At 38.0% G+C, this 14,062-nt stretch overlaps 1 protein-coding gene across 2 annotated transcripts in view; it reads right to left on the minus strand.

Annotated features, from left to right (window-relative positions):
- The window catches only part of RIN2 (Ras and Rab interactor 2), a 66,077-nt gene that overhangs the window by 23,835 nt on the left and 28,180 nt on the right, over positions 1-14,062 (minus strand). Inside the window, exons 3-7 of one of the 2 annotated variants that reach the window (XM_007426783.4) lie at positions 13,369-13,463; positions 7,129-7,321; positions 5,894-6,005; positions 4,193-4,265; positions 300-391 (exon numbers count right to left, since the gene is read on the minus strand). In XM_007426783.4, coding sequence (XP_007426845.1) covers positions 300-391; positions 4,193-4,265; positions 5,894-6,005; positions 7,129-7,321; positions 13,369-13,463 — 565 coding nt within the window. Of the gene's footprint in view, positions 1-299; positions 392-4,192; positions 4,266-5,893; positions 6,006-7,128; positions 7,322-13,368; positions 13,470-14,062 lie in introns of those variants that run through there. The other variant, XM_088131564.1, reaches the window with a different exon arrangement.

Here is a 14,062-nt window from a genome sequence, read left to right on the forward strand (position 1 = left end):
CCACAACATGTTATTCTCTAAAGTATGTCTGCATCGGTCTAGCTGAAAATACAGCTTGAGGCTGGTGCTTTTATTTGCAGCATGCTAACTTCCCATTGCTTTTTTATTAACAAAATTCAATAAATTAATGCAAAAATAAAATAAGGTAGGTTAAGAGGCAAGGCCAAGGAATGCATCATGGGCAAACTACTGCTATATTAGAGACTAGAGGTTTAAACCATCTTTTCCCGATGCCACAGGTCCAATTTGACTCTCCCCTTCCCTTCCCTTCCCTCCCTCCATTGTCTGCTTTTACTTACTCAGTCCCAGTTGAGCCGCCTCTTCAAGTTCAGACTCTGTTGTTGCTGTTGCAATTGCATGAGGTAACTTCAAGGTGAATGGCAGGACATCCCTTATTTGGAAATAATTAAGGCATTAACTTGCTTTACTCTTCTGCATCTTGCCTCTTAATGTCGTCAAGAATCTCATAGGTTTTCCTTAGAAAAAACATTTTCTGCCACCACTTCCTCTTATTTCACTCTTAACGTCTCTACTGGATATTTCAGAGTAAACTTGTCTATTAAATAGTTCAGAATCTTCCATTTTGACAATTAAGATACCCTTTGGCTTACAAGTAGGATGATCAGGTTGCACGTTAATTAAACAAACTTGAACATCAGGAAACTGGTTTCCACTGGAGATTTCAAGAAGGATCTTAAAGGCATTTAAATTATGGCTTAGTTGCAGTGAGTGCAACAAATATTTCATTTGTGCAGACCACAGAAGTTTTTGGGGAAGCTTAGTGAATCACTGCAAGGCAAATATAATTGACAAGCATGGTGGAGCAGCCACAACTAGGCACTGTCAGTCTCCACCATCCTACATAATTGATCTCAGGTGCCAGGGCTGGGATAGAACTTAGATGGAGACGTGGGAGAGCTGCAATTAAATAATCCTCAGCTAGATTAGAGTGCAAACTTTTTTCAGACTGAAGATTGAGTTTGCCCTTTTGAAGCTAGGCTTTGCTCAGGCTGAGCCACTGCCAAATAGTAAAATACAATTGATTTATGAATTTATGAATGAATACAGCTACTGATTACTCCCCATGCATTTAATAATTTTTTCCTGTCCATATTAAAAACTATACCTAGAAGACCACTTCTGAAGGCTCTGGGGACTGCACCAAAGATTTGAACCCTCGGGTATAGGTACTGCACACTTGGAACTAGATTGACTACATACATTTTCATTTTTATGAGAGAAAGCTTGCTAATTTACAAGATCAGGTAAATTATCAACATTTTTGGCAGTACTTGTAAAGTGTATAGTTCACCCAAATTTTGCAATTGAGAAACCCACTCAATACTTGGGCATTAGTCACCCAATGGGTTTCAAACACACCCAATATGGTCACCTCACAGGTTGCTAACACGATTCAGCATATACACTGCTACATGATGAGTATCATGTTATTTCTAGATAAAGTTTTCTTCAGTAAGAGATCTGTAAAACTGAAATTGTTTCTTCCTCAAAGTTTTCACTCAATTAGCATACAGTATTAAACATTGTAAGCAAGTTATATGCAAAACATTTATACTGGAATTCCAGAGATTGGATGGAAATAATTTCTGAGGGGTCTTGAACAGGCAGGCTTCAGGGAAAGCAAAATTATAAAACAGCATGGACTGGGATTGAGTCACTTAGCGGATAAATCAACCGTATATGCTACATTTACTGATGCTAAGCAAGCCTTCAAAAGTATCTCCAGAAAGAAACTATGGGGAAAGCTTAAAGGTACGTCCACTGATCAACTGCTTACCCTCATGTATAAAGTGCATGAAAATACTAAACTGAAAAAAGATGTAATATAGCAGGGCAATTCTTTGAGCCTGTCCCTATCAAGAGAGGAGTCAAACAAGGCTGCATCATTGCTCCCTTATTATTCGATTGTTAGGTAAATTCCATTGCCAATTGCCTGACAAAAGCAGAACTCCACCCACTGAACACGGAAGGCAGGCAGGCAGGCAGGCAGGCAGGCAGGCAGGCAGGCAGGCAGGCACCAGAGTGACTTTACACAGATGATGCAGTGCTCTTGTCACTGGCCCTAATAGGACTAAAGAGGGTCTTTCGTTCCTTATTCCTTTTTCCTGTTTGCATCACCACTTAGCAAACAAAGCAAGGATTATGATGTTCTTAAAAGGAACAGTGCAGCCAAACCTGCCATTTTTCCATACAAAAGGAGCAAATATATTCCAGCTGCCATTAAACTCTTTGTAGCCCAACTTCTAACCCAACTTCTTTTTGCAGTAGAATTAGGGAGAGGAAAGCAAAGGACTCCGCTTGAGCCCAAGGTTTCTAGGAAAAAAAAGTATTTTTTAAAAAAATATTTTTATTGAAAACGTTTAGATGGATAAAAGATAAACATGAAAATATATAAAGAAAAGTTAGAGAAAAAAGATAAAAGAAAAAGTGGAGAAAGCAATACAGTTAAAGAAAGAAAAAAAAATTTAAAAAGCGACTTCCAATCTTCTTTGCAGCAGTTACATTAAAGTTATTATCCCTCCTCCCTCCTTCAAATTACATTACAGAGATTCTTCTGTCCCATATTCAACTCCTTTTTCAATCAGCAAATCCACACATCACCATTTCACTTTTTTCCATTTTCGGCAAAAAGTCCATAAAAGGTTTCCAGTCTTTTACAAAAGTACTTATTGCTTTATCTCTGACCAAACAGGTCAGTTTTGCCACTTCTGCTAATTCTGTCATCTTTACAATCCATTCCTCCATTGTGGGTATTTCTGTATTTCTCTGGTTTCTAGAAAAAAATTCTAAGTGGCAGCACTCCACCTGGAGATAGGCCTGCTCATGGTTGAAACTAGGGCCCAGATCAGGATACGTAATGTCTGGCTAAAGCTGAATTTCATACCAGAAGGCTTGGCCCAGCTGATATTGGCAGAATTCTTCCATGTACCCTGGAAAGTTAGGGTAGAGCAGAAAATGGCACAATGTGAGCTTTCACTGCTGAAGCTTTTGGAAATGAGATATGATCACCTAAGAGATACCTAGGATGGAGACTAATCAATGTGGATAGGCAGGAAGTTTAAAGCAGCATTTCAGCAAGCATGGTATCTAGTCACTTAGTGTCTACCACATAAGCCGCCTAGTATTTAAACAACTCACTCTTCCAAAGCAGCACACAGTTTTCACTCTTGCTCACTTTGCCATTCTCCCATGAGTTATCCTTGAGGGCAGATATAAGAAGATTCCATGTAAGGAAGACTTGGCCCATGCAAGGAATGCCCATGAGAAACTCTTGCCTGTGCTCTTCTGCACTGCCGCCTGCATACAGACATTTGCACAACTTTGCTAGCCCTGTGGTGCAAATGATTTTTATTTTAAATATTTACTCCACAAATTATCTGGCAAGTGGCAAAATTCCATTTAACTGCCTGCCAAATAGAGAGAACCCTTAAGGAGCATCAAATTTATTAGGTAAACATTTTAAAATGTTTAATATGCTATAATACTGAACTTATGGAAGCCAAGCAATGGCACTGGCTTGTAATCTTAATAAAAATTAAGATTGGCAACCTAACATCACATAACTATTTTAATTCCTGTTTCCTTTATCTGTTTTTTTCTTATTATCTCACTCTTAGTACTTATCTTTATTTATTGTCATTTTAGGGAAATTCTGTACTTTAATTTGGTTCTATAATTTTTATTGTAAAACTGTATATTTTACTGATCAGTGAATGCAATAAAGCCCATCCATTCGTTTCAGATATTCAGAATTCTATTCAGGTGTCTACTCAGAAGGCACTAAAAATTCTTATGCAGAGTTATCTTTGCTAATGATCATAAGTTTGATTTATCATCTTTCCAGGAATGAAAAGCCAAAGTGCTTTAATATGTACGAATTCCAGCCCAAAGAATGAAGTCAACAGGACCTTACCACAACATTTGAATTCTGTTACATCATGAAATGACAGGCAAAAGACTAGGAACACTCTAAATTCAAGCATATTTGCTTTAAAATCTATTGAGAGGCATCCTCAATTATTGGGGAGTGATTGGGGAATGTAGCTGAATCAGTGAAAAAGAGCAGTTGTTCTTTCTCATTCTGACTAAGATTCTTGATATTTGCATCTACAAGGCAACCACAGTTTAAGAAAGGCTAAACAAAGGCTATTGTAAGAAAATTCACCATTACCTGCTAATACAGTAGAAAGCTATGAGCCTAAATAGATCAGCAAAGCTTATCCCAGAGCCTTCCAAGGAAAAAGCTGAAAAGTAAAAAAACAAAAACAAAAAAAAAAACAGGCTCAATTGCACAGTAAATATGATCTTAGAAATACAGTAAAATGTGCTTTCTGTGCAGGAATAAATCTGCAATTCACAAGCTACTGTTTGTTAATAAAGACTTGCATCGTGGCCAGTATTTCTTTTCCAAAATTCTGTAGCAACTCTCTTTAGTTATTTCACAAATTAGTGAAAAATATGAAATGTTTTTAAAATGGTACATACTGACAGCTGAGCTACAAACAATCCAAGAATCTTAATTTGAACTGTTTAAATCTCACTGTCTATATTGGATGCTATTTGTCAAGGAATCAACCAAAATAGTACAGCTCAGCTCCTGAGATGCTCCTGCATCTTGGCACAATACAGAACTGCTCGGCCACAGCCTTCTTTTGTGATTTTACTTTACTTTCCAGTCTAATCCATAGCCCTGGAAGTTCCTTATGGTCCCCCCTCCCATTACCAGTCAGCTCTGGCCCTTTTCGTTCACTTATGTATTAATTTTAAGATGAGTCAATTCAGTTGATTTGCTGCCCCCTGCTGTGCAGATCAACTATAGTCTTTCACAAATCACAGCCAGTCACTTGATGAATTTTCTATTTGTTAGGGTTTTTCTTAATATGGTACAGAACAGACACAAAGGCTGTATTTGTTTTTTCTCACACAACACTGTTTTATTGTACAAAATTAAACTCCTATCTTATTCTACTATCTTCCTATTACTATAAGTTTAAATAAGAATAGAAATTAGTTGTAAGCCATAATTTCTATCTCTATGTTCTATTTCTGTGTTCCTCTTCCTATGTTTGTAGCACTATGTTTTCTTATCTTAACTATTTCTTAGCTCTTTAAATCTTTCCTTTCCCCCCCAAGTCTTCAGCTTTTGTAGCCAGTCTCAGTCCATTTGCATGTGAAAACCCTTTTTGCTCCTCCGCAGACTTGCAAATGGACTTTCTCTCAGCACTCACAATCCTGTGGAGTCCCTGGGATTCTCTGAGCATTCAGCTAGCACTGAAGATGTTACCTAATGTCTGCAAGAAAACAACCAGACTCAAAGAACCCCAAACACTCCACAGTTCAACCCTGAGCTACATACATTCTGGTTTGTATTGGTACTCTATTGGTACTCACAATCCTGTTTCTGGAGCTGGTTTGTGGAGCTCTGCACCTGGGCTGCTGCACTCAGTGGGCTTGGTTTGGTTTGCAGGCTTGCAGACTCTAGTTGGGCTCTTTTCCTCCCCAATCTCTCAGCTCTGCCTCCCAGCAGTCTTGTAGCTCCAAGAACTGACATTTTCTCTTACTGTCTGAAGACTACCGCTGTGGTGCTTGCCTTTGGTTTGGAAGTTTCTCTTTCCTGAGTCTCTGCTGTCTTCCTGACTAAACTCCTTTCTTGATACACCCACACACATGCTTGCTTTTAGTTCCCTTTTTATAAAACAAACTCTCCAATTAAGGAGAGGGTAGGACTGTTTTAATGCTCCTTCCCAAGTAGCACCAAAGCTCCTGATCCCAGGAGGGGAAAAAATGCCTGCTCACTCCAGGTAATGAGCTCACACCTCCACACTATTCATTATGGTCAGCCAAAGAAAGACATTTTTTGGAAACTACTTACTATAGATGCTTTCTTTTATTGCAAACTCTTTGAGACAAAATCCAAAATCATTCGGTAGACGTAACGATAAGACTTTCTTCTGCATTCTTGTGGACTTTCTAACAAGGAAAGTCTATTTAAAAAACAAATTACAAAAAACAAGGCGTTAAATAGACTTAGTAGCTGTGTTTTTCAAGAAACTCAATTATTAACCCTGTTTTGTCTCATCTTACATACAAGTAATCATGTAGGACTTCCAACAGAGATACCAATAACTTGACGGTCCAAAATAAGCTACGAAGCTTAATATTTATTGGTATTTTTTAGTTACCCAGAACCTGTAAATAGCAAAAAGCATTGCCAAATTCTGTCCATACTGTTCACTCATTTGATCTTGTAATATGCAGGCATTAGACTTTTAAAGTTGCTGCCCTGGGGCAAGAGTTAATCTTAATTCCATATTAATACAGAAGGATTGGCCTTCCTTCCCCACAAACATCAAACTGTACAAGCACTACTCCTAAGTGTTGCTGTTCAATATGGTGGTGGCCCAATAAAATAATTTTAATAATTGCCCTCAGAAGATTCTGAACATTCAACAATAACCTCCTTCCCATCTCTTCCTCTTCCACAAAGGGTCCATACCTTTATGGCAGGATAAGTGCACACATGCAGAAACACAGAGTACCTACCAGAATCTTATGTTAAGACACCAGCTAAAATTATCTAGGTTAAAGGATGAAGAAAGACTCCTAACAGAACTGTTGCTAGTTAGAGTAGGCAGTACTGTCTAGGTGAGTCACACAGCTGCCATCATCTAAAGCAGATTCATAATGTGTATGAATATTAGAGTTACATGGATCAAAGCAATCACACACGCTTTTCTGTCCTGACTGGCATCCTGTCACTCTTCACAAATTAGTGACCCAAAATGACACCATGAAGAAGGTTATGATGTATGTGTGTGGTAGAGTGGTTAAGGAGTTGGACGGGAACTGGGGAAAGCAGGTTCAAGATGACCCCCAGCATTGAAGCCTATTGGGTGACTTTAAGCCAGTCACTGTCTCTTAGCCCAACCTATTGGAAGAGAAGGTGCTATGAATTTCTGGAGAAAAGGTGGGATATAAATTTAAGAAACAAACAAATAAAATGTGTCTGTGAGAATAAGAAAGAAGCGGTCTGTTTCTAAAAGAAAGCCAATGCCCCAGCAAACTTATTCTTCTTGCTTTCAAGGCCAAATTAAAGTTGTTTCTTACTCCAGGAGGTTGAGAGCGTAGAATTTCCACTGCTTCAGCATCATTTAAGCCAAGCTGTAACCAGATAGGGTGCGTATGAAGAAGTTTATCTAGTATGCTGAGCTTATTGGGGAGACTATCATATCCAGAATCTCGTATGATATTTGTAAAATCTTTCTGATCCGGACACACATCACCCATATCTTTCTCTAGGCTAAAACAACAGAAACAAACAAAAAACAAAACAAATTAAAAGCCTAAGTTTAAATTATTCAAGAACCATCTGTACTTGTAAGACAACTTTCAACAATGTATTTTGTTCATATATAAATAAAAATAAATAATAATAATCTGTTTGTATTCATTTTCAGCTGTATTTTACTGTAGGTGATCGTGAGAGCAGCTCTGTAAGTTGACTAACAAACTGTAAAACAAACAAGCCAAAATGCCAAACCAATAATCATATTTAAGCCAAGCCAGTCCATTTGCAGATGGACTAGGTTGCAAATGGAAATAGAAAAGGAAGTAATTACATCAATTTCCTGAATGCCCTTGAGGTGCTTCAACAAATTTCTAAGATCTGTACTAGCAGAACTCAGAGGGGTCGCCAATGCCCTCCTCAGGCTAGAAAGAGGGATGCCTAAAATTGAGGTCAGGGCATGGAGGTTGATGTTAAACTATTGGCTGAAGGTCCAGTTCTTCCCCTCGGGACTACTCCCATTAATAATGATCACTGACTGCCCTTAATGTCATAAAACAAAAACTAATGACTTATGGGTTGTCACCAGAATCTCTACAAACCTTGAGCTATGACCGTGCCAAATATATACTTCTCCAAAAATGTAATGACATTGAATTTGAGGCACAAAGAAATAGGACTTGGGTGATAAAGGGTTTTTGGAAAATGGCCAAGTATCTATGGAAACTAAGGAAAGCTTTCTTTTGGGCAAGGCATAATATTGTGCCTTTGGCGTTATTACAGTGAAGATACCCTAAAATCCCATTTGAGAAATGTGTTTGCCCGTGTGGAACTGGAAATACTGAAACAGCCCAATATGTGTTATTTTATTTTACCATCTACAGAGATATTTGCAATGCTTATATCCTGCCTCTTTTACAACAGTACTTTAAGCAAACTGACACTACTTACATGTTCATCCTTTTTTCAGATTGTAAAACATTCATAACTCAGATCATAGCAAAATACTGTGCAGCAGCCATGAAAATTAGCTGTCAATTGGTGAAAGGTCTACCCCAATTGTAATATACTTTTAATTCAGCTGTCACAATTGATTGTATTATTCCACTTTTATTTAATGATTTTTTAGCTGTTTTCAATTATGCGTTTTATCTTTGGCCCTTGGCTGTGATTCATTAACCTACTCCTGCTATAGCTCCATCTGCAGATATAACAAGAAGTAGTGTGTCCCTGGGCATACACATTGCCCTGAAAAATAATTACATGTCTTTAGCTAAACATGCTTAATTATTTCCATATGACCTGACCTATTAAGATTCCTGATCCTTTTAACCAGCCTGTAAGACAAATGACTGAAAGGCTTATACTGTAGCATCAATTTGTGGCAAGGTCTACATTATCCCAAGAGGAAGCAACTGGAGGCCTTAATCATTTCAAAAGCAAATTTTCAGTTCAAAATTCCAGAAAGAGTGATACACGTGAGAGATAAGTCAAGAGTCAGTGGATGTCAGTTGCGTCAACCAACAGCAATCACATTCAGCTTCAAGCAGGAGCCAAGTCCATTGAAATGAGCGCAAGCAGCAGCAATGGGTTTCGACTGCCTTGGGAACTGTACCCCCATGCTAATAGAATGTAACCAATTGTTCAATGTGGCTTTTCTCTAGTTTGCAGTAGAGTGCTATCTAGCTCTGCCATATCATGTATCTGAGAAATTTTAGCCAAATTAGGCAATGTGAATTTGCAGGACTGAAACGTACTGCCAAATCTTGGTCTGGGGTACCTGGCAGCCTGATTGCCCTCCTTCCGCTATAATAGGAGGAGAGGCAATGCCCACAGTGATTAGCACAATGGCTGCTCACATACTAGTGATTTTGCTAACTGCTGATCAGACAGACAGTGTTTTGCTCCAGTATCGTAACCAAGTGGCTACCAAGATGAACCAGTTGGCCCAGCAGATGGGACAGAATCAGAAACAACCACTTCCAGAGATGGGCACCTTCCCAGAAGGGGCCAGGCTGATCTGGCAGCTGCATCCAGTTAATATCAAGTCTCCACTTCCCTGCCGGACAAACTGTGATAATGTAAAACATCTAATTACCAGGAACCCCACCCTCCAGGAACTGTATCACTGCAAACTATCTAACCAAACAAGCTCTGAAGCTCAGAGTTAGATGGGTAACTAGCTGAGTGCCCTAACCACAGCTGCAGGCAGTAAAGAATTAACAGTGTGATTGGCCAGGAAGATGAAGCATAGCTGCAGCCCTTAGTCACTGAGTGGGAGGGAAGAGTGAAAGGAAGTTGAAGAAGAAGGTAACAACTTGTGGTTCCTCACTAAACCCTACTTAAGACTTCTCCTCAGAACTGACCAAACATGGATTTCACTCTTCTGTTACTATAGACTACAGGTGTGCATGTAAGACTGTCTTGCCTCTTTTCTTTTCCTCTTCTGTTTAAACTATAACCCTTAGGATCTGAATACTTAAGGGGCAACCTTTCTTTAGTTATTTCTGCCTAGCCTGTGAGATCTGGGAAAGGTGACTTACTCCAAGTCCCATTTGTAAAACAATGTCACCTTGCAGGAGCTAAGAGATTAGTCTTTTCTGTGGTTGCACCTGCCCTGTGGAACAATCCATATGGCCCCAACCCTGCTGGTGCTTTCACAAATATTTTGCTTCCTTATAATAGAGTTTTGTCTTGCACGTTATTTGGTTTGGGGTTTTCCTCTTTTCCAATGCACTGTTGATTATTATTGTCAAGTGTTAATATTATGGTGTTGTAGCTTTCTGGGGTGGGGGGGTGGGATCTGTCTGTTTCTTTTTAAAATCTAAAATGTAAACCACTTAGAATTACCTTGAGGTGGCCAACGAGTTTATCAAGTAAATTAAGAAAAATAATCAGCTCATGAATAATGGAAGTTCTTCTCTCTCCATAATCCCTACTGACCATGGGCAATCTTGCTTTCTGATATCTGTTCCCAGCAAATGACTGATCCTACATTATCCCTATTTTGTTTTTTTAGAAGATTTTGAAATTCCTTCTTTATTTTGCAAATGCATACAGAGATAGCAGAGTTCTCATTCATGAAGTGTAAATCCTCTTGAGTCAGATTTATCCACACTGATGGACAAGCACATACAAGAAGGCTCTTTCCTTCTTTCCTCAACTTTTCTCCTGGGGCATGTCCATTCTGAAATTAGAATTAGCCTTATGAGAGTAGCTGGAACAAAGAAGCATATGGAGGCAAAAGGATTATCTTCATCTCGCTCTCACTCCATCTCTCCAGATACACTCTAGATACACTGCAGATATTTTTGATAATGATGATACATGAAGAACTGCCCATTCTATAGATCTTAAACCGTGGATAGAAACTTGTGGCCACCAGGTGCACAAAAGACAGTAAATACACAAACAGCACAGCTGACTCTTGAGTGAACATGTTTTTCCATACAGTTGAGTACCTAATCTCAGATCAGCTCTCTTTCCTACCAGTCAACATACTTTTCTTGTCTGGATTCCATTTCACTCAGCTCAGGGCCAGGCAATGTAGCCTTAGGACAGTGATTAAAGTATTTTTCTGGCCCTGGATTTTAATTGGAAAGATAAATAGGAATGGGTATCGCCTACATACTAAAAGCATTGTACATATGCTTTTGTAAAAGTTGAAAAAAGCATGAACAAGATAGAACTTTATGATACTGCATAGAACAAATGTTCAGATACCAGACAGGAGTCTTCTAGCACCACCTACTGGAGTCTGCTCTTCAGGCAGAACCAAATCAGAACAGAACAGAACTACTTTGTTCAAAAAGATCAACACTGTAGTAAAATCTGCCAGGTATGCATCAGAAACAGCCATGGCACTTTTCCTTTGTCCATTTCCTAGTTTTGATCACCTATAAAGGAAATTTTATTTATTTAAGCAATTTATATAGCTGCCCAACTCATTCAGTGACTCCAGGCAGCTTACAAGAATAAAAATCCCAAATACAAAACCCACTCCACCCACCCACCCATTTCAATCCCCAAATCAGACTAGAACCCAAACTGGAATGGGTCAAAATAATATCTCATTTAATTACATTCTCAATGTCATTCAAGACCATCTGGAGCTGAGTTTCCACCACTTGCTTGAGCATGTTGTCCACTACTCCAAAAAGGGAGCATAGAATAAATATTAAGAACAGATCTTAACTACTCCAAAAAGGGAGCATAGAATAAATATTAAGAACAGATCTTAACCAATAATTAGCCTTCCTCAGTATTCCAGGAATCCTTCCATCCTGTAAGAACCCATTTATCATTTCTATCCTTGAAATCAGCCATCCTCTGGCAACTTTAATTTGCAGATGGACAAGGATCAAGACTTAAGTAATGAGTTTGAAGGACCTTGTCCACATCCAGAAAAATATCCATTACAACAGAACATGCAAATGTTTCAGATACATAAAAAGATTCAGAATCAACCTGGAATCCAGCTGTGATTATTACGATTGGATATACCTGCATATCAGTCAAAAAAGGCTATTGAGAGCTCTTCTACATGGGCCAAGGTATAAATTTTTTTTTAACTCAGTAGTCTGCAAAATGAGATCCAACTCATGTTCAATCAGATTTATCATGAGTCTTCCTTCATGATAACTCTAACAATAGTTTATGTTATTTCCTTGCCCTGATGGGCAGTGACAAATTCGAAATAAATAAATAAATAAATAAATTCCTTCAAAAGCATAGAAATAGTTAGAGCTTTGCTAGAATTTTAATAACTGGAAAATCCCTGAGAGCCATTTGGATCCAAAATCTTCAACACCTCCATTTCTTTACAGATCATATATGTCAACAATTACCATACTTTGAGGTAATGATTTTTTTTTATGACATCGGGATTATCATAAAGTTTCCTGCTCCAGATCCCATCATCAGGGTCTAGCAAAAAACGCCAAGGTCAACATGTGCCCTACTATACATGATATTAACTGAGACAGGTCCATGATTTTCACTCGTTTATATGAGGAGTCACACCTTATAAGAATTTTAGTATGGATGTTTCTCTTATTCCTCTAAATTAGGAAGCCTAGAATGCTTCAATGCCATGTCCAAGATCATCTCTATAAATTAACAGAAGACCCTTGCACAACAGGGTAGATGGTACATCAGCTGAATCCAAATCTTATCTTGATTTACTAAATGATACAGACACATAGAATTCAACAACCACCAGACATGATACCTAATTAACGCAAAAGTCTTAGGAGAAATGATTGCAACTCTGTTTCCACATCCCCAGGTTTGGTTTGCTATAGCATTAAGGAATCTTGTGGATGAGCTAGGAGTCATTAATAATTTCCACACTGTCTTAGTGGTTCTATCACTTATGCCATATCAGCAGGCTCAGGTTTTATACACCCAAAGTCTCCCCATTGACTATGCTGTAATTCGCTAGTAGAATACATTGCCAGCAGTCTCACGCACACAAACACAAGGTGGAGAGATAACATTTCATTTGAAAATTACAAGTTATTTTCAGTTCAGTAAATTCAACTAAAATCAACAAAGCTTAAAGACAAATTGAAGCACAGAACTGATATAAACTGAATTATAATTTTTACACATACATTTTCCTATGTTGAAACCAAATGACCTAGCACTCTTCAGTGCTTTTCAGTAGAAAATCGTTTTTCTAATGCTGAAACTTTAGCCCATTTTAAATAAAAACCTTTCAACAATTAAACCTGAAAGAAAGATCAGTTTCTATATTCTTTTCTTAAAGAATCCACATGCTGATAAATGTATTCTTCAATTGTGGAATTTGGATCAAAAGAATCTATCACTTTTTATAGGAAGCTAGGAACGCAGCATAAAAAAAAGAAACATAGAAGTATACCATTACATTGCTAGCTATTGCCAAAGCAAACTGCTTGAAAGCTCATCCAAAACCCAAATATTTTTCATACTTTAGAACTACAAACAATAGATACTGCAAATAACACCTTCCTGATTAACACCACACATCCATACATTAGCCCACCAAACAAGTCCAGTGATAGAGAATTTTAATTCACCTTGGTAAACTGGTGCGTCCATCGTCCAATGCCAGATCTGTGTGTACCATTTCCTGTTTCAGCTCTCCGATTTCTGAAGCAATTGTGTCAATTAGCTTGAAGGACAAAAGTAGTATGACATCAGTAAGTGGAAGAGATGTAGAAATAAAAGAATGGACAAGATGAATCACTTAAAATTACAACTCATTTCACCCCTTCCAATTCAGACTTCCTGTTCTTAAGAGGAACAAAGATAATAAAACACGTACTTCATTCAATCACAACCCAGGAAAAGTCAGACAATTCCCTTTTCTTAATAAACTGACATCTGCAAGTTGATTTCCTACACACACACACACAAAATCAATTTGCAGATATCATTTTATATATCCTTCCCAATACAAACTAATCCATTGATCTACATACAAACACACACACACACACACACACAAAGAACAGAGTCATAAAAAAAGTTTAAATAGAGCACAATTTAATAAACGATATCATGCAGAGTTGAAAATACAATCCCGTTTTCTGTTGAAGACAACTGGATAAGCTGGTTGAGAATACCAGGAGTTGTAGCCCAACACAAGAACTTACTTTGACAAAATCATGCCCTTAGAATTCATAAGTGAATCAACTATTTAAAGTAATTTACTTATATTAAATAAATGATCTGTAACATTTTTAAAATCTGCATTGTTTTAATATACTA

This window comes from Python bivittatus, unplaced genomic scaffold (assembly GCF_059951505.1).
Source record: "Python bivittatus isolate LINGU-HERP-01145 unplaced genomic scaffold, Pbiv_v1 ctg000960_np1212, whole genome shotgun sequence".
NCBI classification, from domain to species: Eukaryota; Metazoa; Chordata; class Lepidosauria; order Squamata; family Pythonidae; genus Python; species Python bivittatus.